General features: G+C 43.0%; 1 protein-coding gene across 2 annotated transcripts in view; it reads right to left on the bottom strand.

The window, feature by feature from the left end:
- ppip5k1a (diphosphoinositol pentakisphosphate kinase 1a) overlaps positions 1-25,151 on the bottom strand; it is a 47,092-nt gene that overhangs the window by 16,430 nt on the left and 5,511 nt on the right. The window contains exons 4-27 of one of the 2 annotated variants that reach the window (XM_079555093.1): positions 24,151-24,346; positions 23,927-24,017; positions 22,661-22,746; positions 22,426-22,580; positions 21,943-22,044; positions 21,598-21,759; positions 20,482-20,603; positions 20,310-20,411; positions 19,044-19,130; positions 18,483-18,558; positions 18,287-18,396; positions 18,050-18,135; positions 17,850-17,975; positions 17,124-17,245; positions 15,002-15,184; positions 10,477-10,618; positions 10,169-10,392; positions 9,971-10,098; positions 9,216-9,330; positions 8,570-8,677; positions 6,850-7,266; positions 4,894-4,990; positions 3,844-3,969; positions 832-894 (exon numbers count right to left, since the gene is read on the bottom strand). In XM_079555093.1, coding sequence (XP_079411219.1) covers positions 832-894; positions 3,844-3,969; positions 4,894-4,990; positions 6,850-7,266; positions 8,570-8,677; positions 9,216-9,330; positions 9,971-10,098; positions 10,169-10,392; positions 10,477-10,618; positions 15,002-15,184; positions 17,124-17,245; positions 17,850-17,975; positions 18,050-18,135; positions 18,287-18,396; positions 18,483-18,558; positions 19,044-19,130; positions 20,310-20,411; positions 20,482-20,603; positions 21,598-21,759; positions 21,943-22,044; positions 22,426-22,580; positions 22,661-22,746; positions 23,927-24,017; positions 24,151-24,346 — 3,226 coding nt within the window. The remainder of the gene's footprint in view (positions 1-831; positions 895-3,843; positions 3,970-4,893; positions 4,991-6,849; positions 7,267-8,569; positions 8,678-9,215; positions 9,331-9,970; positions 10,099-10,168; positions 10,393-10,476; positions 10,619-15,001; positions 15,185-17,123; positions 17,246-17,849; positions 17,976-18,049; positions 18,136-18,286; positions 18,397-18,482; positions 18,559-19,043; positions 19,131-20,309; positions 20,412-20,481; positions 20,604-21,597; positions 21,760-21,942; positions 22,045-22,425; positions 22,581-22,660; positions 22,747-23,926; positions 24,018-24,150; positions 24,347-25,151) is intronic. The other variant, XM_079555094.1, reaches the window with a different exon arrangement.

The following is a 25,151-nucleotide window of genomic DNA, read 5'->3' on the forward strand; positions in this document are numbered from 1 at the left end:
GAATTGTTTAAAACTGCAAATAAGAACATTTCTAAATACACTTCCTGACAGCATGTATGTGTGGCCATGTCCCCCCTGCCACACCAGTAAACCTGGGGGAAACAATGGACACCACTTTCAGCACAGGAAAATAAGGGGCCCTTTCTCCGATACCATGACCGTCAACCAACTGTACCAGCGACTGAGTCTGGTTGGAGTCGGCATCAACTACATTTCCACAGTGGTACATATGCAAGCAAACAGGAAGTAGAGTAAACCAATCAGCGAAGTGTGTCGTTGATGTGGTGTTATTAGTGGTTCTGCGTTAATATTCAGACAGTTTTATGAATCACAAAACTCACCTACCCCTGTGCGCCACCCGTAGATTGTGACTGAGGGACTTCCGCATCTCAAGATTGCTCGAGAACGACACATGACTGCAAGTAAACTAATACATCCCTCAACTCCATACTGTAACCCCTATGCCTGGATCGGGAGGACACCGCACAGGTATTTGTCCAGAACAAGCATTGGTGAACCGATGTGAAGAAATTCGACGGGCTGGCAACAGTAACTACGGGGGGGAAGGGGGGCAGGGCTTTTGCGAAAGGTCAATTGCAATCAGAAGTGTGACTTATGCTTTCAAACAGTGCACAGCTGAAAAATGTCCAGGAGCATTCAACATCTTCGCAATTTGTTACTTTTCGATTGTGATCAATGGTGCAGCCCCAGTTACAAACTCAAAAAAACGTGAGGAAAAACCCAGCGACAAAACAACAATGAAAAATTCAACCAAAAATAAAAATAAAAAGTTCATGCAAGACAGAGGAGGGTAAAAGTGTAGAGACGTACCGTTGGTCGGATACTTCGCGAACGACACAGAAAACCGTTTTACGGCCGGCATTGACAACAGCTCTGCAAAACACACAGGGCCGGGGTTACAACCAATCCTCGGGTCAGGTGATGGGCTGGGGTCATGTGATGGGGTGAGAGCCACTTCCTGGTTTGATTTTCACAAAATGAAGCTGTGGATTTCGCGGACAGTGCTTTTTGTCCGCGGCGCGTGGTGGAAAGTAAGTTCCAAAATAAAAACTTGGCCCAGAGATGCTTTCAGCGAGAGCCTCATGCAGCACAGCGACGACAACACGACGGACTGGGACGCCACGGACTCATGCGGTGGGAAAATAAATGATGACAATGATGGAACTGAAGATGGCCCATGCTTCAGACAGAAAGAGTCAGAGCAGTCAGTGTCAGGGGGGAGGTCTCTGAAGACAACACAGCGCCGCTCCGAGCTAGATCCACGTCAGCCCGATACATCGCACCGATATTTGCACGTTTTAGGATATTCACCATTTATTTGAAGCTGCAGCATTGAATATATTGTTCAAACCGGCTATTTTAGTAAATGACATCCTAAATGAATTCTCTTAAGCTGTGTCCGAATGTCCACCTTGTCTCCTCATTGATTGCTGCTCACTAGGGCTGGGTACCGTTAAATTTTTTCTGATACCAGTACTTTTACGATACTGGGTTTACGATCCTGATAACTGACCAATACATTTTCCGATACCTATACTACAATATTTGTCAATTAGAAGCAGAAAGCAGAATATATACACATTTACAATAACAAGTTCATCTCCAATGTCAAGAAAAATTGGGAACAATTTGAAAAAATGGAGAGAAATGGTGGCAAAAATAAGTGAGATAAGATTTGTATGAAAAAAGTATACTACTGTTCCAAAGTTTGGGGTCACCCAGACCCATTCTATAGCTTCTCTAATCAGCACGACAGTTTTCAGCAGTGCCAGCATAACTACACAAGGGTTTTCTAATCATCCATTATCCTCTAACACGATAAGCTAACACAGTGTACCATTAGAACCTCTGCACACCTATGAAGGCATTCCATTAAAAATCACCCGTTTCCAGCTATTAACAATGTCTAGACTGTAACATACAACCAATCAATCAATGAAAAACTGTATTTCTGAATATTCAATGCTATCCTCATTGAAAAAAACATTGCCTTTCTTTCAAAAGTAAGGATATTTTAAGTGACCCCAAACCTTTGAACGGTAGTGTATACAGTATATTCGTAAAAAAAAAAAACACATGGGAGGAAAAAATTGGTAAAACCATCAAAACGTTGGGGCAAAAATAGGAACAAATAGGAAAAAATTGAAATATATATATATATCATTATTGGAGCTGAAACACTGATCACTTCTGTCCTTGGACCAACAGCATAAAAACTTGGATTTTAAGATAGAAGGTTTTTTTCCGTGCCCATTTTCATTTTTTTTTTATACCAGTAGAACCTAAACATTTTGTCCGATATCATTTACCGGTACCCAGCCCTACTGCTCACTACTTTCTCCTCGCTGCAGGTCACATGACTAACGATGACCCGGGCGCCAGGTTCACGTGACTTGCGGTGATTAGAAAGTAGTGAGCTGAGTCTGAATCACTAACAGCATGAGACTTCGACTACTGGGGCTGAGACGATTCACTTTACATGTTTTCAAGTGTTGAGACTGTAAAGTGGATTTCCACAGCAACATGTGGGTTTAATATAAAGTGCTGTGTCACTGTTCCAGAAGATATATAGTCAAATCAAGCAAAAATTTCGGACCAGTTGAAAAATGGCACATACAAAAAAACACTTTTTGCACAAAAAACGTAGTAAAGCTTTTATTGAAATCAACAAATAAACTTAAATAGGCTATTTTGAAGCTGATCAAGAGTTTAGGATCAAATATCAGTCCAAATGATTCAGTGTCATATTTTGTCAGATATTCACTCTGTCATGGCGTCCTGATCGCAAAGGCAAAAGCATGGCCTCTTGCAGCGCCATCACTCCTATTTCTTCTTGTTTGTAACCTTAAGATCCAACCATGCAAAATGTGAATTTTTACTATTTTCCAACTGGTCTTAGATCGGGACTGTATTACATTGAAGAAGTACTGAATGTGTCGATACTTTGATAAAGCAGACCTTACGATACTTATTGCGACAAAGGTGTATTGCGATATACTGTATTGAAATCGATATGTAGTCATTTGGGCAGGGGTCACCAACCTTTTTGGAGCCGAGGGCTACTTCAAGAGCATTAAGTGGTTCAAGAGCTATTAGTTCAAAATAATTATTTAATCATAGACTAATAAGCACATTATATGACAAATTCATACAAATATTTTTGTTTAGATAAAGTCTCAAGGGCAACTGGGGATTCCCCAAAGGGCATCAGGGTGCTCTTGGGCATAGGGTTGGTGACCCCTGCACCAGGGCTGCTATAGAGCAAATTCAATAGACAGTTTAATGGATTTAATGGCCTTTTTGCCTGAGGAGGGCACTATCGATCATTTGACAGCTAAGCTAAAGTTAGCCAACTTTCATCAAGACCATCTATATGGTGGTTTACTCATGAAAAGTAGGCAACTTGCAATTTAAACAGCTGTTTAGTTCTGTTTAGTTCACAGACCTGTCTCTCTCCCGCCCACTCTCCCGTTGCATTGTGGTACATTCTAGACATTCGGACACAGCACAAAATAGCGTGACCACGATACAGTCACTGTAGAAAACAATGTGGACAGAGACAGCGCTGGGTCGTGGCAGTTTCTTACCGTAATGCCTCGTCTCTTAACACTTCCCGCTCCCACACGACAGACTGCTTATGTAAAGGCCAGTGGAATAACGCACTCTAATTTGTCGGGAAACCAAATTTACGTGTGTGTGAGCTGTGGGTGAGTCTCATTTGTTCAGGTTCCAGTCAGTCATTTCACTTTTCCTCTGGAGTGGGCCATGGACACCTTTGCAGGGCAGTCTCACCTACCGTCTTTGTAGGGCAGACTTACGTACCGTCTTTGTAGGGCAGCGAGGCGGACGAGTACTTTTTGCGGTGCGCACGTGCGTAGTCCTGCAGGTTGGGGGCGCTAGAGGAGCCTCCGAGGACAGTGGTGCTGAAGAGTCCTGCGCACTGAGAGCCTGCAGAGGGTGCCGTGTTAGTCACTGCAGCAAAAGACCCTTCCCACAAAGAGGATGAGGCAAGGACAGAGGAGGAAAAGACAGAGAAGACAGGGAGGGAGGAGGCATGCAAGATATCGCAATGACTGGGTTTGGATCCAGGCAAGGAACTAATCTAGTCCTAACCCTAACTACGACAGTCCTAAATCAGTAACTGAACCAGGATAAGCCCGCACTAGACTAATCCTGGACTAAACAGGACTAGACTGGGACTAAAGTGAGACCAAACCAGTTCAATTCCAAGTTCCAAAGCAGAACAAAAGCTGGACTAAAGCTGGACTAGACTTGGCACTTTGCGAAACCAATCCACCTTCCCTCTTCCAATTCCACTAAATCCTCAGTAATGGCCCCTTCGGAGTTTCCTCGAGTAGAGACTTTCAGAGTTGTGACTTTCAGACACTTTACAGTGACAGCCCCGCCCACTGATGTTGCAAAATCACAATCGACTGATGATATTTTTCAAGGAAAACAATTTACAAATTTGTTTTTTTTTCTCCAAACTCTCAGTGAGGTTTTTCCGCTGCTAATAAAAGCGTTCATTCCAAGTTCCAAAGAAAGACTAAAGCAGGGAATACCAAGGATATCCGGCCCTACATTTGGTTTGATTTTCGTGAGGGGGCCATAGATATTTTGAAAAGGAGCGTACTTCGTTTGCGCAGTAACTACACGGACAACGGTTGGAAGAGAAAACTAAACCGACCGTTTCCTCTGAGCAGGTTCAGATGAAAACCAAGTGAATAAACTGAGACTGTAGAAAAGCTGGTCCAATCAGAACAGAGCTTGTGCGCTCCTCTCTGCGACTGGCCCACAGCAGTCGTGTCTATCACGTGCTGGGGATGTGGGGGGGAGCTGGGGAAGGGCTGGTGTGGGCCGAGGGAGACTCACCGAGGCCGCTCTGCTTCACCTCCGGAGACTGTCGCGAACAAAACGAGAAGAGCCGGTAACTGCCCACTTTAGATGACGATGACAACTCGGACAAAACCTGCGGAAACAAAACACAAGGTTCATATGGACACTCCACTTCACTGACTTGCAGAAGACTGGGGTATTAAAGTGATAAAACAGTGTTTATTTTCACACCTTTCTAGTTTATTTCAGTATATCTTCTTTTGGAGCAACACAGCAATTGCAAAAATAGCATTTGATCATTGCTACTGAGAAAGTCCCCAACATACTGATATGAGCAGTGTAATGGGATCACTAGTAAAATGTCTTGTGGTTGTGTGTGAGACACGACCTCAGTGTGACTGCCTTTGACTAACCACGACTCGAGAAAAATCGGATAGAGCAAAATCGGGCAAAAAAGTCGTCTGTGCTGACCTTTTAAAGCTACAGTGGAAACCAGATGTTTACATACACTATATAAATAATATAGTATATAATTTTTTCACTGGCTGACATGAAACCAGATTTAACTTTTACTTTTTTTGGTCAATTAGAATTTTAAAAATGATTCTGATTTGCTAAATACCAGAAGAATGAGAGATATAGTCAGGTCCATACATACTGGGACATCGACTAAATTTTCATTGTTTTGGCTCTATAAACCACCACAAAAGATTGGAAATGAAACAACCAAATTGTGCTTAAACTGGAGACTTTCACCTAGATTTGAAGCTATTTACATCCAAATCAGATAAACGGTGTAGGAATTACAAGCGCTTTTATGTGAGTCTCTCACTTTTTAAGGGACCAAAAGTAATGGGACAAAGTAACAACTATAAATCAAACTTTTTCCTTTTTAATATTTGGTTGCAAATCCTTTGCAGTCAATTACAGCCTGAAGCAGTGCTTATCCATGTGATGGATTCCGGGAACCTTGTCAAAGCAATGGCTGGAAGACTCTCATTAAACACATATCAGATCAAATCTTTGCCGGATCCTCCTAAATATTTCCTGGATCTTTTACACTGAAAAACTGAAAATTGGGGGAATGCGCTCCCCCAAACGGGAGAACAAATGAAGCACTGGCCTGAAGTCTAGAAGGCACATCCCTGGTGATGCTTTCCCAGGCCTCTACTGTAATGTCTTCAGTTCCTGCTTGTTCTTGGGACTTGGGACATTTTCGCTTCAGTTTGGTTGGATTCATGCCCGCCGATTGACTTGACCATTGAATAACATTTCACTTCTTTGCCCTTTGGCTTTGGCAGTAGCTTTGGGTCATTGTCCATCTGCACTGAAAGCGGCGTCCAAGCATTTGGCTGAATATGAGCTCATAATGTTGCCTGAAACACTTCAGAATTCATCCTGCTGCTTTTGTCAACAGTCACATCATCAATAAGTACAAGTTCCTTTCTTTCCCCATACTTTTCTCTTCCCATCACTCTGGTACAAGTTGATCTTTGTCTCATCTGTCCTAGGATGTTGTTTCAGAACTGTAAAGGCTTTTTTACAGGTTTTTTGCCTCCTGTTTTTGAGGCTCACCAGTGGTTTCCACCTTGTGGTTAATGGTCTGTATTCTCTCTGGTGAATCTTCTCTTGATTGTTGACTTTGACTCACATACACCTCCTCCTGGAGAGTGTTTTTGATCTGACCTATTGTTGTGAAGGGTTTTCTTCACCGGGGAAAGAATTCCTCGGTCACCCACCCAGGTCTTTTGGTGTTTTTCAGCTCATCGGTGTGTTCTTTCTTTTTAATAATGTTCCAAACTGTAGCCACGCCTAATATGTTTGCTATCTCTCTAATGGGTTTGTTTTGATAAGAAGAAAAAATAGCCATTATTTCTTCTGGCATTTAGCAAATGGCAGAAGAAATAATGGCATTTGCTATATAAAAAAAAATGTAAGTATGTAAACATCTGGTTCCCACTGTATATTGTAAAGTTACGGTAGACTCCTCACCTCCATAGAGCCCGTCTTGTGGTTGCGGATGAGCGGGGACTTCCTCTGAATGCTAATGGGCTCTGACAGAGGCACGTGTCGGTCGGTCTCGGTCCTCTCCACTCCCTCCGTGAGGTCCCCCTCCTCAAGTTTGTCCCCTCCCTCCCCCAGACAGGCTGCTCCCTTCCTGGGCTTCTCGCTCAGGTCCTCCAGGCTGTCCGTGTGCTTGGGACCGTTGTAGAGCAGGGGCGACGGGTGCCTCCTCCTGCCCAGGCCGAAGCTCGCTGCCCCGGGCTGCGCCGCCTCCACCTGCTGGGCCACCTCTGCCGACGCAGGCCTGAAACCGAAGCCCAGGGGCGGGTTGTCCTCCTCCTCCACCCCCTTCACCCCGGGACTGAAGTGCAGCTCCACGTGGAAGCGTTCCTCGGAGGAGATGTCCTGGATATCAAGAATTATACTTGTTGATACGATATTACGACCAGACAGAAAGATATAGTCTAAAAACTGACAAAAGCCAAAAGGCCATGAGCTAAGACAAGGAAATATATTAAAACAATATAAAAAGGATATAGAAGACACAAATAACAAAAGTGTATTGTTTTAAGTCATCGCAGGTTTAACTGTGGGAGATGTGGGAGATTTAAAGTGATAGTCTATAAGTTTAAATGTTTTATATATTCAAGAATATTGTGTATAATAACTTTTTGGTTGCGTTTATGATTTCATAATTTTTTGTCATCAATTCCAAGTTTTCTGTCAATTTATATTTTCATATTGAAAATAAGGTATTTTACATATTGTCCATATTTTCAGCGACAAATGTCAAAAATGGACAAGCCAGGTTTAAATGTATGGTTAATTTTGTGACATATGAGTTACAAAGATTTTGTATATATCATCGTCCATCGTGATGTTGCTCATCCATCACGATGGAGAGCCACCATCGTGATGCCACGCCCCCTCCTGTCAGAAACACGCATTGGTCTTCTGTAGGCCTTGCAAACCTACAAACTTTTCACTGTAAATTAAATCACGGATATAACTAATATGCGCTAGTTTCAGTAGCCTGCCAGAAGCCATGATGTGTTAGCCGTAATTATTAAAGTAAAGACGCAGCTGCTCTGTTTCTGACGCGCGGGGCTCTCGCTCTCTGCAGCTCGGAGTTTAACAGCGCGTGGTTTTGCTTTGCTTTGCTACGTACGGAAACATAAACCGTTTTAAAATGACGAGATGGCTCTCACATCGGAGCTAGCTGAGCGCGCATAGGTTTGGATTATTCTCACGAAGGACCGAGAGAGGAGAGAAAAAGGCGGTGCAGGAGTTACGAGGTTACGAGCAGACGGACCGGGCGGCGCGTGATGCGGCTTCAAAAACGTAGGCGACGACGCTAACGTGTACATTGTCCCGTTCACCCACTGTTTCTTAAACATTAAGTTAAAGTTGAGCAAGTGCAAATAATAAGCTCCGATTTACATTTGTATTAGTGTGATAAGACCCTTGGTATTGAGGAGGAGTTGACGCTCTGAATAAGTCGTTCTCCTCTCAGACTTTACGCACGAGTTTTAACACATTTCTGTTGCAAAATTTGTGTTCCATGACTCTGTTCAAATCATGTTTAACATACATAGTAATATGCAGCATATACATGGAAACATTGTCAACGGCCAATTAAGGGAACAGTAGAACAGTACAGTAGAAGTTGTAGTAGTCACAGTTATAGTAACAGTAGTAGAAGTAGAACCTTGTTGTTGTCCTCGTACAGCATGATGACGATCTGAGTCATGTAGTTGAGCTCGGACACGGCGCTGAGGTAATCCATGGCCCTCTTCCACTGTTGGTCCTTCTCCTCCTAGGGCAGCACCACACGCACAAAACACATCAGCGGTTAGCACGGCCACCTCACAGTGTGAAGGTCCTGGTTCCATTCCCCGACAGTGTGGTGTTTGCACGATCTGTGTGTGTGAGTGTTGTGGCTTTGGCTCTTTCTTGTTGTGTGTGATGTGAAATGACTTCACGCTGCACCTGATATCAGAACCAATCAAGAGAACATTTTAGGATCGATTCCAAATATCTGATACTAAACAGACACATGTTTTAAAACCCCATAGCCTTACTTTGAAGCTTTGAACTTGGAGAATTCAATCACTAAGCTAGTTTTACACATGACTCCTCAATGATTAAAGTTAAGTAATAAAATAATATTGGCCACCGTAGAAGGTCTGAGTGTTTGTAGTTTAGTTTAGTTTAGTTGATGAAATGCTGTTTATAAGATTGCTAGTACACAAGTTGTCTGTTGGTAACAGTTTATATTGGAAATCGACAGATACACAAAACCCCAGTATAGGTATGGGAAATAAAAAAGTTGTGTTATGACGCTCGTCACTCACGTCGAGCAGTCCTCCGCATCTGAAGAGCGAGAGCAGTGAGTGCACGTGGCTCTCGGAGGTGAAGTACAGGCGCGTTCTGACGTGGCGACCCGGGGACATCACTCCACGGGAATATCTGGTCAAAATGAAACTTTCAGACACGAAAAACAGTGAAAGCATCACCATTCACCGGCTATAGTACGTGCAAAAACATCAAAGTCACTCCGGCTTGAATCTTTCGGGGAGAGGATGCATTTGCTGCTGATTCAACAAATCCAACCACAAATCCGTTCAACATTAGCCTTGAATAATGCTATGTGCGTTTGTGTTGTGTGTAGCAGCATCTCATGTTGTTGCAAGATGGAGACTTGTGTGTGTCACAAATACCACAAGAATTCAGCTTGCAGGCAATGTTACACTTCTGCAGCAATTTTTATATTTTCTGATTTTTGTAAAGTTTGTTCTGAACGTTTACAATTACAATCAGATGGGCTGTTCAATATCTAATTTCTAGAGACATGGCAGGTGGAAACATTGGTTCAGCGGATTCTTCGTGTCCAATTTGGATATTCAACAGATTGGACAAATAATTGTATAAAACTGACAAAATAAACACTTAAAATGTCATCAAAACCTGCTGTCCTTTTGTATTTATATATGAATTTATGGCAAAAAAAAACCACCCTACTTAAGAGTGACACTCATGAACCACATACAGTGCTGTGTTTAAGAGAATTAGAGGAAGGATATAAGGTTGTGAGACAGGTGTGACTCACAATGGATGCAGCTTGTTGACAGACTCGTCCTCGTGGGTGCGCTGCAGGTCCATCAGAATCTTCCTGACCAGTGGGAGGCAGTAGGCATACGCAATGTCCAGTTTCTCCGCTTTAGTAATGCCGTACTCCTAAAACCGTATAATGTTAATTTTCTCTCATTTCTTTATAGCTTTAGTCATGTCGGAACGCCCGTCTCACCTGCGGTATGACGATATCCGCTAGCGCCCTGCTCAGCCGGAACAGCTCCAGGGTGTCCTCCAGTCCAAGCGTGGCGTTGTGGATGACGTCGTACTTCACGCAATCGTAAATGTCGGGGATTTTGCTGATGTCGTAGCGTCCGTTCTTCATACGAAAGTCACGCTCCAGTTTGGACCAGCGCTGCAGCATCAGCTCCAGAGACTCTGAGTGGTACAGTTGCAGATCTGCGGGAGACAGGGCAGAGGATATCGTCAGGTAGGTGCAGATGCGGGCGTCGTCCCCCTTGTAGGTGTGGTCTCAGGGATTACCTGCTGAGGTAGGGTCCTCCATGCGAGTGCGGATCTGGGCGGTCAGACTCTGGACCAGGGCGTAGACGCGGTCGCACGTCTGGACCGGGTTCTCCACCTGTTTCATGGAGTTCACCAGAGACGGGCCATTGTTGGGAGCGAGCTGCAAAACACATCACAGGGTTTATCCAGGAGCAGCATAATCAGTAACAGCCGTAAAAACATGTTTATTAACAGAACCTACTGATTTGACTGAGACGACGCTATGCAACTTTTATAGTTTGCGTATTGGAAGAACTGACTCTATACAGATATATTATACCGGTCGAAGTACTTACGGGTATTTTGGCATTTGCACTTAAGCTTGCGAAATGTACAGATGTATTGTACCTGGTGATAGTCCTCGTCAGTGAACTGTTGTTACTTTAGTTAGATGTATTTTACCCGGTCGTAGTCCTCGTCAGTGAACTGTTGTTGCTTTAGTGAGATGTATTTTACCCGGTCGGAGTCCTCGTCAGTGAACTGTTGTTGCTTTAGTTAGATGTATTTTACCCGGTCGGAGTCCTCGTCAGTGAACTGTTGTTGCTTTAGTGAGATGTATTTTACCCGGTCGGAGTCCTCGTCAGTGAACTGTTGTTACTTTAGTTAGATGTATTTTACCCGGTCGTAGTCCTCGTCAGTGAACTGTTGTTGCTTTAGTTAGATGTATTTTACCCGGTCGGAGTCCTCGTCAGTGAACTGTTGTTGCTTTAGTTAGATGTATTTCCCCGGTCGTAGTCCTCGTCAGTGAACTGTTGTTGCTTTAGTGAGATGTATTTTACCCGGTCGTAGTCCTCGTCGGTGAACTGTTGTTGCTTTAGTTAGATGTATTTTACCCGGTCGTAGTCCTCGTCAGTGAACTGTTGTTGCTTTAGTTAGATGTATTTCCCCGGTCGTAGTCCTCGTCAGTGAACTGTTGTTGCTTTAGTTAGATGTATTTTACACGGTCGTAGTCCTCGTCGGTGAACTGTTGTTGCTTTAGTTAGATGTATTTTACCCGGTCGTAGTCCTTGTCAGTGAACTGTTGTTGCTTTAGTTAGATGTATTTTACCCGGTCGTAGTCCTCGTCAGTGAACTGTTGTTGCTTTAGTTAGATGTATTTTACCCGGTCGTATTCCTTGTCAGTGAACTGTTGTTGCTTTAGTTAGATGTATTTTACCCGGTCGTAGTCCTCGTCAGTGAACTGTTGTTGCTTTAGTTAGATGTATTTTACCCAGTCGTAGTCCTTGTCAGTGAACTGTTGTTGCTTTAGTTAGATGTATTTTACCCGGTCGTATTCCTTGTCAGTGAACTGTTGTTGCTTTAGTTAGATGTATTTTACCCGGTCGTAGTCCTCGTCGGTGAACTGTTGTTACTTTAGTTAGATGTATTTTACCCGGTCGTAGTCCTCGTCAGTGAACTGTTGTTGCTTTAGTTAGATGTATTTTACCCGGTCGTAGTCCTCGTCAGTGAACTGTTGTTGCTTTAGTTAGATGTATTTTACCCGGTCGTAGTCCTCGTCAGTGAACTGTTGTTGCTTTAGTTAGATGTATTTTACCCGGTCATAGTCCTCGTCAGTGAACTGTTGTTACTTTAGTTAGATGTATTTTACTCGGTCGTAGTCCTCGTCGGTGAACTGTTGTTGCTTTAGTTAGATGTATTTTACCCGGTCGTAGTCCTCGTCAGTAAACTGTTGTTGCTTTAGTGAGATGTATTTTACCCGGTCGTAGTCCTCGTCGGTGAACTGTTGTTGCTTTAGTGAGATGTATTTTACCCGGTCGTAGTCCTCGTCAGTGAACTGTTGTTGCTTTAGTGAGATGTATTTTACCCGGTCGTAGTCCTCGTCAGTGAACTGTTGTTACTTTAGTTAGATGTATTTTACCCGGTCGTAGTCCTCGTCAGTGAACTGTTGTTGCTTTAGTTAGATGTATTTTACTCGGTCGTAGTCCTCATCAGTGAACTGTTGTTGCTTTAGTTAGATGTATTTTACTCGGTCGTAGTCCTCGTCAGTGAACTGTTGTTGCTTTAGTTAGATGTATTTTACCCGGTCGTAGTCCTCGTCAGTGAACTGTTGTTGCTTTAGTGAGATGTATTTTACCCGGTCGTAGTCCTCGTCAGTAAACTGTTGTTGCTTTAGTTAGATGTATTTTACCCGGTCGTAGTCCTCGTCAGTGAACTGTTGTTGCTTTAGTTAGATGTATTTTACCCGGTCGTAGTCCTCGTCAGTAAACTGTTGTTGCTTTAGTTAGATGTATTTTACCCGGTCGTAGTCCTCGTCAGTGAACTGTTGTTGCTTTAGTTAGATGTATTTTACCCGGTCGTAGTCCTCGTCGGTGAACTGTTGTTGCTTTAGTGAGATGTATTTTACCCGGTCGTAGTCCTCGTCAGTGAACTGTTGTTACTTTAGTTAGATGTATTTTACCCGGTCGTAGTCCTCGTCAGTGAACTGTTGTTGCTTTAGTTAGATGTATTTTACTCGGTCGTAGTCCTCATCAGTGAACTGTTGTTGCTTTAGTTAGATGTATTTTACTCGGTCGTAGTCCTCGTCAGTGAACTGTTGTTGCTTTAGTTAGATGTATTTTACCCGGTCGTAGTCCTCGTCGGTGAACTGTTATTGCTTTAGTGAGATGTATTTTACCCGGTCGTAGTCCTCGTCGGTGAACTGTTGTTGCTTTAGTGAGATGTATTTTACCCGGTCGTAGTCCTCGTCAGTGAACTGTTGTTGCTTTAGTGAGATGTATTTTACCCGGTCGTAGTCCTCGTCAGTGAACTGTTGTTACTTTAGTTAGATGTATTTTACCCGGTCGTAGTCCACGTCAGTGAACTGTTGTTGCTTTAGTGAGATTTATTTTACCCGGTCGTAGTCCTCGTCAGTGAACTGTTGTTGCTTTAGTGAGATGTATTTTACCCGGTCATAGTCCTCGTCAGTGAACTGTTGTTACTTTAGTTAGATGTATTTTACCCGGTCGTAGTCCACGTCAGTGAACTGTTGTTGCTTTAGTTAGATGTATTTTACCCGGTCGTAGTCCTCGTCAGTGAACTGTTGTTGCTTTAGTTAGATGTATTTTACCCGGTCGTAGTCCTTGTCAGTGAACTGTTGTTGCTTTAGTTAGATGTATTTTACCCGGTCGTAGTCCTCGTCAGTGAACTGTTGTTGCTTTAGTTAGATGTATTTTACCCAGTCGTAGTCCTCGTCAGTGAACTGTTGTTGCTTTAGTTAGATGTATTTTACCCGGTCGTAGTCCTCGTCAGTGAACTGTTGTTGCTTTAGTTAGATGTATTTTACCCGGTCGTAGTCCTCGTCAGTGAACTGTTGTTGCTTTAGTTAGATGTATTTTACCCGGTCGTAGTCCTCGTCAGTGAACTGTTGTTGCTTTAGTGAGATGTATTTTACCCGGTCGTAGTCCTCATCAGTGAACTGTTGTTACTTTAGTTAGATGTATTTTACCCGGTCGTAGTCCTCGTCAGTGAACTGTTGTTACTTTAGTGAGATGTATTTTACCCGGTCGTAGTCCTCGTCGGTGAACTGTTGTTGCTTTAGTTAGATGTATTTTACCTGGTCGTAGTCCTCGTCAGTGAACTGTTGTTGCTTTAGTTAGATGTATTTTACCTGGTCGTAGTCCTCGTCAGTGAACTGTTGTTGCTTTAGTTAGATGTATTTTACCTGGTCGTAGTCCTCGTCAGTGAACTGTTGTTGCTTTAGTTAGATGTATTTTACCCGGTCGTAGTCCTCGTCAGTGAACTGTTGTTGCTTTAGTTAGATGTATTTTACCCGGTCGTAGTCCTCGTCAGTGAACTGTTGTTGCTTTAGTTAGATGTATTTTACCCGGTCGTAGTCCTCGTCAGTAAACTGTTGTTACTTTAGTTAGATGTATTTTACCCGGTCGTAGTCCTCGTCAGTGAACTGTTGTTACTTTAGTTAGATGTATTTTACCCGGTCGTAGTCCTCGTCAGTGAACTGTTGTTGCTTTAGTTAGATGTATTTTACCCGGTCGTAGTCCTCGTCAGTGAACTGTTGTTGCTTTAGTTAGATGTATTTTACCCGGTCGTAGTCCTCGTCAGTGAACTGTTGTTACTTTAGTTAGATGTATTTTACCCGGTCGTAGTCCTCGTCAGTGAACTGTTGTTGCTTTAGTTAGATGTATTTTACCCGGTCGTAGTCCTCGTCAGTGAACTGTTGTTGCTTTAGTTAGATGTATTTTACCCGGTCGTAGTCCTCGTCAGTGAACTGTTGTTGCTTTAGTTAGATGTATTTTACCCGGTCGTAGTCCTCGTCAGTGAACTGTTGTTGCTTTAGTGAGATGTATTTTACCCGGTCGTTGTCCTCGTCGGTGAACTGTTGTTGCTTTAGTGAGATGTATTTTACCCGGTCGTAGTCCTCGTCAGTGAAATGTTGTTGCTTTAGTGAGATGTATTTTACCCGGTCATAGTCCTCGTCGGTGAACTGTTGTTGCTTTAGTTAGATGTATTTTACCCGGTCGTAGTCCTCGTCAGTGAACTGTTGTTACTTTAGTTAGATGTATTTTACCCGGTCATAGTCCTCGTCGGTGAACTGGCGGTCTCGCTGGAGGATCTCGTGCAGTCGGGCCTTGACGCGGTGCTGGCAGCCGCTCAGAGAGTCACAGTCATTGTCCAGCAGGCCGTTCATGTTGGCACTCTTCACCATCTGCACCAGGATCGGAGTCAGCTCTCCCTCTAAAGCCAACAGGCCCTGGACACACGGCACACATGAACACATTACAGGTGAACAGGGAAAACAATTAGATATATCAATTTGAAACTTTTACTGTAGATCACTGACATAAATAATAAGGCCCGGCCAATATGGATTTCTGGGGTCCGACATCGTTATAAAGGGGGTACGGTAGGCATGGCTGATAGCTGATATATAGGCCAATATTTGAAGATATTTGATGCATTTTGCTTTGCTGATGCTGATATGCACCGCATATATGTTTAGACAATATTTGAAAAAAATTCTCGTCTATAATCCTGTGTATGAAGCTTCTAAAAGTGTCAGTGTTGAACTCTAACACCAGGGGCGCTGTATATTCATGTGTAGTTGTTGCTTCAGAGGGAGCTTGTTTGAAAGACAAACATCAGCAGATTCCAAAACAAAAACGGTAAGTCTCGATCGCTTATGGTTCTAAAATTACACACAGGAGTCTACAATAGGGCGGAGCGATTTTGACAAAAAACCCAAAGATAGATATTGTGATTGCTATTCGATTTGCGATTGTAATAGTTTATGTATAGCCTATGTTTTATTTTTCACGCAATTGAGCATTGAGCTGCAGATAAAACTTCTAAAACTGCTGGTAAACATTATGGTATTACTGGTTATTACATTTCCGTTTCATGTTGAAATAAGAAAGACGCATTTTATGAATTTGTCGGAAAAACAATCACACTCTTCCAATTTTACCTTGTGGTCTAAAAAATATTTTTTGAAAAGAAATTATTATATTATATATTATATTATTAGTCGCAAATAACGTGCCGTTGTCGAGTCTCTGTGCTGTCCAGTGCTCGGCAGAGTCACCATGTAAAACTCTTCCATATCAGTAAGTGCAGGTCGCTCATTTGTTTGACACAAGAGAATAAGGCGCATGGATGCGACAGGTGTGACAGAGGCATTGTGGGGAGACTGTACGTTGTCCCTATTGTAGACACTTTGATGAGAACCACTTTATATTGTGAATATAGGCTACAGTGTTACACTTTTAAACATTTTCCGCTGGTGATGTACCTCGTGATTTTTCAATGAAAAAAATGTGCCTTGGCTCAAAAAAGGGTGAAAAACACTGAGCTACAAGAATGCATTCTCTGAATCACACGCTGCAAAAAGCTGCTTGTTTTATGAAAATCCGGCTCATATTTACGTTAAAAACCTGCTATTAACATTACATTCAGACGCAGTATAATACCACCCACAACCTGCTCAGCAAACAAATTATGATTCCGGGACATGATTTGGGGGGACATCGTGGCTTCCGGGGTATGAAGAGTGTGTCAACAACAGATCATATTTTTAATGCCACAAATGCGAAAAGTCTGTGCATATTTCATTTAAGATTTGAAAACATTCCATCAGACATAGGAATGATGGGAATTTCAATATTCAAAAGCAAATGGGATGTGACACACAACACTTTGAGAGTATAATTTTAGCCACAACTATTTGTTTGTTCATTGGTTTATTTGGTAGGGACTAAGGCTGCACGTTTTCAAGCTTTTCATTAACCGTTAACCGAGGCCCTTAGCGGTTAATACTCAGTTAACCATTAGTGTGCGCACCAACCAAACACACTCTCGTTCATCGTGGCCTATTGTACATGTTTTTAGTGGTAGGGGAAACCGGAGTACCCTGAGGAAACCAACGCAGACACGGGGAGAACATACAAACTCCACACAGAAAGGCCCCGTCCAGGTCGGAGTCGAACCTGGACCTTCTAGCTGTGAAGCACGAGCGCTAACCACTGCACTACCGTGCTGCACAACAACTGAATGTGCTTTGGACCTTTTTGAAGTTTCGCAATAAAAACATCAGAATTTTCCAAGAACATTTTAGAGCCAGGTTGAATCAAATGTAATCCTTTTGAAAATATATTTGACACCATACCGACAATTCGTTTAATGACAGTGCGGACCTTTGCGAAAGCGGCGGCCGTCATCTGCACTCGCCCTTCGTCTGACGCGTAGATCTTCAGGTCGTGTCTGTATGTGCTGTGTAACCGTAGCAACCCGCAGCCGGGGAATCCCGCGTAGTCGCCTGAAGGCAGACAAAACAGTCACATCAGAATCATAACATACTAACTTACATACTTTGTCCAACTAGAGCACTGTATTCTGATACTAAGAATAATTTCACATTTAGTTGGATTAATAACAGTGTTGGTCAAATTACTTGGTTTCGTTACTGAAGTGAAACTACAGATAGATACTACTGGTCAAACATTACTATTTCTTCAAATTTAAAGTTGCTCAAAATAATTCAAAGTAGAGCGTACAAATCTGCATAAATAAGTGTTAGGAAATATAACTTTGGCAACACAACGGGGTCAAATCTTCTTCCTTGTTGCGAGTCAGTGGCATTCACAGTACATCTGCACAGCGCCACCTACTGTTCTGGAGTGTGCGTTATTGGCTTTTTAAATGAACTGAACACATGAACAACATGACTTTTGACTTTGGAGCCTTTTAGAGAAATGTAGCGGAGCAGAAAATGTTATATATATTTGCCGAGCGCCTCAGACTTATAAAAGATACACACCAGGAACCCGAATACCCAAATACAGTTACTCAGAATTTGTATCCAAAATACATGTATCCCGGTCCTCCCCAACACTGAGGGAGAGCATCAGGGGTAGAGTTACCTTGCCCTCCGGGGTACATGCAGCGGAAGGCCCTGCCCAGCTCCTCGGCCTGGACGCGGCCCGCAGGGGTCAGCTCGCCGCCCCACTTCAGCACCAGCAGCAGCGAGGGCCCCTCTCTGCGCGTGTCTGAAACAGTGAAAGATGGTCTCACACGCGCTCCACCTGAGGGCCACGTTACAGGGAAGAACAGGTCTGCTTACCCTCCTCTTCGCTGGACGTCTTGGGCTGACCGTGGGGCAGGTACGTGAGCTGCACCTTCCGGTTGATGCCAGAGAAGTGTCCATACCTGACCAGAAACGGGGAGAGCAGTGAAAACACAAAGAGGCCACCCTCTGGCCCTCAGAACAATTTGGAGTGTTGACAGTAGCTACGGATTTTTGTTGTGAAGAGGGAAGGTTTACACAAAAATACAGAAAGAAAAGGCCATACAAACTCACATCTCCAGCACTGTCTTCAGCTGCTCCAGTTTGGACTTCTTCTCCTCGATCTCACAGTCGACCAAAGCACCCAGATCTGCCAACAGCTGCCGCGTGATGTCCAGCACCTCCTGCAGGACGGGAGGGGAACAGCGTCACAGAGCGGCTGGGTTTACTTTCACTGAGAACACTAGTATTATATGTTCTGCCCACAGACCTGCAGCTGCTTCGGCTTCTTCAGCTTCAGTTTCCCCGTTTTATACCCGCCGTATTTCTCAAACAGATCGAAGAACCTACAGCACAAAACATCAGCTTTATCAAAAAAGTAAAGCATTTACATAATCAATAAAGGTCCATTATGCAACTTTTTATGCAGAAGAAAAGTTAATGTGCGTATTTGAGCTCTCAGTGACCCAGTGGCTCTTCGGGTGGTTAGCATGGTACCTTTACTTTCCCTCCCGATGGCCTCTAGGACGCTCCAGGACCAATTGTTTTTTCTGGTTGTTGTTTTTTTTTTTTACATAAAAAGTTGCATAATGCACCTTAAAGTACAAAAAAAAAAGGAACATTTTTACTTCTACTTTTTTCCAGAAAGTCTTTGAGTAACCTTTACACAAAGACTAAATTAAAAAATATATATTTACTTTGTATTGAACATACCACAAATACAGAACATAGAACATAAAAATGTCCCTCTATATGTATACAATTTTTGGCCATTCTTTCCCACGAAACGTCTTCTTTCCAAAGGCTAGAGTCCAGACTGTACGGTACGTACATGGGGTTTCGGACTTCCATCTTCATCTTCTGCTTGGGCGTCCTGTCTCCGTGTCGAATCACCGCGATCACACACCGCAGCTCCATCCTGCAACACAACGACATTAGACCTTGTTCAGACTTGGTTCAGTCCTCCCTCACCCCTAACTCCTCGTTTACTCTAAAGTGCCGCAACTATAGCAGATTTGGACACAGCTCACGAGTTTCTCCTCAACGCATAACACGTTTGTGTTGTTACGTGACCAGCGGCGAGGACAAAGTAGTGAGCGGTGTCCAAATCACCAACAGAATGAGTGACTACATCAACTATAAGTTCATTCAACGTCAGTAATAATCTATTTCTGTGATAAACACCGACCAAATTTGAATCATTGCCTTTTTGCCTGAGGGGGCACCATCAATCATTTATCAACTACAGCTGAAAGTCAGTGCTAATGTTGAGACCAACGTTCAACCTTGCAACTGCTGAATTCAAAGCATCATTAGGAGCTTCAGAGAAACTCTTATCTGTCTCAAACTGGCAATTAACCGACAAAGAAATGAGCCAGACGCTGCAGTGGACAGGTGCTGCTCAGAGAAACAATCAAGTCACTTCCTGCTGTCCCTGGACCAACTGGACCAATTATTTTCCAATACCAGAGTGATAGTATTGAACAGTGCCCAGCCCTACTCCTAACTACTTTTCAGGATGCACTGTGGGAAATATTGAGTGCACTACTTTATCTCTCTGGACAGTCGGACAAAATGGCGTAACCATGATATAGTCAGGAAAGTTCAGTGTGGAAAGAGGATCCAGTCCTGGGCTGAATCTGAAAGCAGTAAATTGGAAAGAGGTCTTTCAACAAACTGGATATGCGTCAGCGGCCCCCATGATAAGAAGCCTCTGAATTGGGCTGTCAGTTAGGCAGGAGTTAGGGAAAGGATTTTTGTGATAAAGCTGTAGTTGTGGAAGGTAAATCTGAAACAGCTATCTCTCGTTATTGTAGATCATGTTTGAGTCATTAAAGTCCATGGCCTGGCAGTAGGAGGAATATTTTTGTAGTCCAATACTATATGGGTAATGTAGTTTTTCTGAAACAGCTGTTGGGGACGTAACATTCCCTCTGTTTTCCGCCCTGGGTAAGGGCGGTCGGATTGGGCAAATGCTGCTGAAGCTCTAGTTCACTAACTGCATAGAGATAAAGGTTCTGAAAGGTTAAGGATCAGGAGCTAGGATTAGGACAAAGATGCTATAATTTGATGGTTTCAGACGCAGCCCTGATCTTACATGGTGCCGGAGGTGGTAGGGACGATGGGGATGTCCTCTGCCTCTGTGGGAATGGACCACGGGATCTGAAACTGAGGAGCCAGGTCCCGCATCACCAGGTTCCTGCGAAAACACATCACTATCAAACGCTTTCATCAGATCAAGGGTTACTGCAGTATAAGTGGCGTTGTACCCCAGTATTTTGGCGCAGTCGTCGTAGTACTTCATGGAGTTCTTGACAAAGCTGAACCCGTTGACGTCGCAGACATACGAGTGGCCGTTGGCGCGCAGCAGGTCGAAGCCACACACCGTTTGCTGGAAACAATCGTTTTTAAATGCTCTCATGGGTCGAGTAGGAATGTCACGATTATAGAAATATTGCTATTTTATGATTATTCATACATCAAAATAAGATAATGGACAGAATTTCTCAAACCTTTACACTGCTGTCTAAATGTTCACAAAAAAGGACATTATAGTATGTACATTTCTACATTCATTCAAGGGTTGCTTTAATTGAAAACCTATTGAACATTCAGCCTGTTTTATCTTTTATCTCTTTTTGTTAAACCATTTCTACATTTACCTTTCAACATTTAAATAAACAGAAATAATGATTTTAAAATTATAATAGAATATTATTATAAGCCACATCTAGATGTTGCAAACTGATCTATAACCTGACCAGAACTGTGTAAATACAATGTAAAAGCGTTTCTAAACAAATGAATCAGCTGATTTTCCTGAGTTTTTACCATGACATAACAATCTCAGCGCTGCACATGCTTCTTTTGGGACTCTTCCTTTGACAGCGTCAAAATGGATCAGATTTGATTTGTGTCTGAGCTGTTTTCTTCTTCTTCTCCTTTACCGGTGAGTGGCACGACAGCTCATGAGACGTGCCAGGGGTTTACTGTGTGTCCTAACCTTCTTACCATTAACCTACCACTAGCTTTCTTCACAGTGGTCATTGTAAAACCGGTTAATCTTGACGTCACTCATGTGGAGCCTGAACAACAAAAAGTACCTTGTTCTATGACGGGGTGAATGATATTTCACATAGGATTTTTTACCTCTTCAAAGCCTGTGCTTCTCCAGTTGCTAATGTGTAATAATAATAAAATAATAATAAAATAATCCTACAATTCAAAATAATACATCCTGCTTTCCTCCAGATATACTTTTAGCTTTCATCCTTTGACAAAAAAGTAATTTAGTTTTCTTTAGGATTTCATCTCAGTCTCATTTCAGTTAGAAAAAAATAACTTTTATGAAAAATATTTTCATCAACAGATGTATGGGGCTGTACCTTGAAGGCCAGGCAGACTTTGCGAGCGACCAGTTTCTCCATGGCAGAGAGCATGACGGGATACCGCACCTCCTTCCCCTCGCTGTCCCGCTCCACCTTACCGTCCAGAGCGGGAGACTTCCGGGCCTCAGCGTGGGCGTAGTCTGGGCCCACCGTGTACACCTGGGAAATGAAGACATGAAGTTAAAGAATGATGGATCCACCCCCAGGTTCCTACAGTTGGATAGATGGTTTCATGAAATTCTGTTCCCCTTTCTTCTCCAAAAGGATAGTTGGCTCGTCTAAAGGTTATGCCTGAACTTTTGCAGCCCACTGTATGAACCTGAGAGACAGAGGGGGATTTACCTTGACGTCGGTTCCGTCCGTGGGCATAAACTCTTCATAGATGTAGGAGCCCGTCTTCCTCACGCTGCTCTCGGGGGAGTACACGCTGCTGCGACTGCCGATCTGAAACACAGAGGGACTGCCAGCCTTAGCTCACATCATTTCAAGAATGACTTTCCACTGTTTAAAGACTAAACTGGAAATCACACCTTACCTTCATTCAGATTATAATCCTACCTTACATCAGTTTCTGTATAGAGATATGGGGTAATACCTATGAAACCAATCTTAATCCAGTTTACATTCTAAAATCAACAGTTTCTTTGCAAACTTCAATGAGAATCCTTCTGAAATGCAAAAGTGGCAGTAGCGTTACTTTAAAAGATATTTACTCAAGTGGCAGGAAAAATCAGTGATCCTAAGAATGACTCAGGTAAAAGTGAAGTCACAGAGGGCATGGAGACTGAGGGACATTCTGGAAATGACTGGATGTAAGTCCCGTACCTTCCTGAAGAGCCGCTGACTGCCGCCCCCTGCTGACGTGGGGTAGTAGATGTAGACGTTGTGGTCTTCGGCACACACTGGTTTCTCCACAAACGGCTTCTGAAAGACCTCCCCGTTCACCTCCACGTGGTCCTCTCCTTCCACCAGGTTACACTCTGAGTACGGGAGCACAGCAGGTCAGAAACCGGACTGAAGCAGGACTAAAGCCTCAGCTCTTCAGGAAGAAGATCTGTACCTTCAGGGTGGTCCGGGTCGCGATTCAGAACGGCGTATCGAGGCAGGTCTATGCCCTCCTCCTGAAGGATCCGGTACACCTCCCTCCTGTGGAACAAACCACAACAGTCTAAAACAGGTCTTAACTAGGCCCTGGCCGATATGGATTTGTGGGTTGAGGGGTCTGATACCGATATCCACATGAAGGGGGTTGGAAAGGCTGATACAGTGGGTTGCATAAGTATCGGTACCCTTTAACTTTTGGACATTTTGCTACGCGATGGACCATAAACATAAATATATTTCATTGAAATTTTATGTGAAAGACACACACTAAGTGACACACAATCATGAAGTGAAATGAAATTTACACATCATTTTGAATTTTTATTTATAAATAAAAAACTGAAAAGTGGGAATGTGCATAAACATCTCTCAAAGTACAGTTAAATAAGACATCCAGGAATGGAGAGTGTCTGGCATCACTGCAAACCTACGAAGACCCGGCCGTCCTCCTAAACTTACTGACCGACCAAGGACAGCACTGACCACAGCTGTTACAAAGAAGCCTATGGATGAGCTGCAGAGAGCTACAGCTCAGGCGGGGGAAACTGTACACAGGACAACTATGTTGTACACTGCACAAATCTTATGGTAGAGTGGCTCGAACAAGACATTTTTGGAAGGAAACCATAAGAAGTCCCGTTTTCTGTTTGAAAAACAGAAAACAGGACTTCTTATGGTTGTAGGTCAACATGTGATCATTCAGAAATCTTCATTCAACTTCTGAAGGCAATTCGTTGCACTAAATACAAAGGGGGCCCGGTACTTATGCACATCCCTCTTTTCAGGTTTTTATATATATATAAAAAAAATTGAAAATCATGTACACATTTCATTTCACTTGGGCCGATATTATTATGGTTATTTAATTTTATGTAATTTCTTTATCTCCGCCTGCATTTATCTTCATTATGTTAGCACTAATTTAACTCCATACAGTTGCTCATTTTTAGACACAAATACATCTCTTTCAGTTACGTGACTTTTGCTGCTGTATTATATGGAACTCTGCATCTGCACAGACTGAAATCAAGATGATACTTCTAAAAATAGCAGCTCACGCAGATAAGGGGAGATGAGACTTATTTCTCCTGATAACATCCTGATGTACAATTTTGTTGTACAGTTGTTGTATACAGGCATATAAAGCACCTTAAACTGACAACACTTACAAGCCGCAAAGCCTTTGGGATGAAGTACTGCTGTAGTACGACAGTAGAAGTACCTGTCCTGGATGAAGTACTGCATGTTGAGGTCATTGAGGAGCAGAGGGTTCCTCAGATTGGAGTATTCTACAGCTTTGTCCAACGGGAAACCTGTCACAGAACCAACTTTTAGTTCACAGCAGTGAGAGAGTCGAAGGAGATGAGGCAGTCGCTGTAGTAGTAGTAGCAGTAGTAGGGGTAGTAGTAGTAGTAATAGTGGTAGTAGTGGTGGTAGTAGTAGCACCTTTGGAGTGGAAGGAGATGAGGCAGTCGCACAGGGGCCACTGCTCCACTGGTTCGTTGAGGATGGTGTCTTCGGGGAAGATGACCACAATGATGTACTGGAACCGACACAGTCTCTCCAGGATCTGAGTCATCGGCTTTGACTTGGACTTCTTCATCATGCAGCAGATCCCCACCACTATGTGGCGCTCTGGAGGCTGGAACAGCATTATCCAACAGCGCATGTTTTAGGTATGTGCATTTCTGGGGTTTCAACAGGCAGCAGAATACCCTACACTGCACTTTACTTTGAATGGATCACAAACGTTGTAAAGCATATTCATAATATTCCAAATTATTATGCAATTGTATTTCAATGTCATAAAGGAAAAAACAAAAATTTGTGTTTCAATTAAATCATTGATTGTTTTGTGTCTCAGTGCTCTTTGGATCACTGAAATCAGTCTCAGACACCAGTGAGTTGCCCATTTAAGTCAAAAACGAAGAAGGACGTTCACCATTATTAAGCAGACCACCATTGTCAAGCAATATGGGAATGAAAAAGGATCTCTCTGCTGATGAAAAGCGTGAAATAGTTCAATGCCTTGGACTAGGGATGAAAACCTTCGATATGTCATGAAAGATCAAGCGAAATCATCATTAAGAGATTTGGGGATGATTCAGAGCACACACGGGTTTGTGCAGATAAAGCCACAATGAGGACGGTTTCTGCCAGACAAATACATCATTCAGTTAAAGACTTGAAAATTGTGCTGACTGTCATTTGAGTTGACAATTTAGAAAATCTGAGAAAAATATCATTTGCATAATAATTTGGAACATACTTTATAATCAATTTAACATTCCCTAAGGTTTTGTATACTTCCTGGCCATGTTGGAGTGATTTCAGAGAAAATCCCAAGGTGATAAAACGACATAAAATAAAACGAGGGAGAGTTTGGTTGATTTTCACTGATTCTAAAATGCGCTGTTTGGGTAAACCTGTATTTTGACTGATTCTAA

The sequence above is a fragment of the Gobius niger genome (assembly GCF_951799975.1).
Source record: "Gobius niger genome assembly, chromosome: 4".
Taxonomy (NCBI): domain Eukaryota; kingdom Metazoa; phylum Chordata; class Actinopteri; order Gobiiformes; family Gobiidae; genus Gobius; species Gobius niger.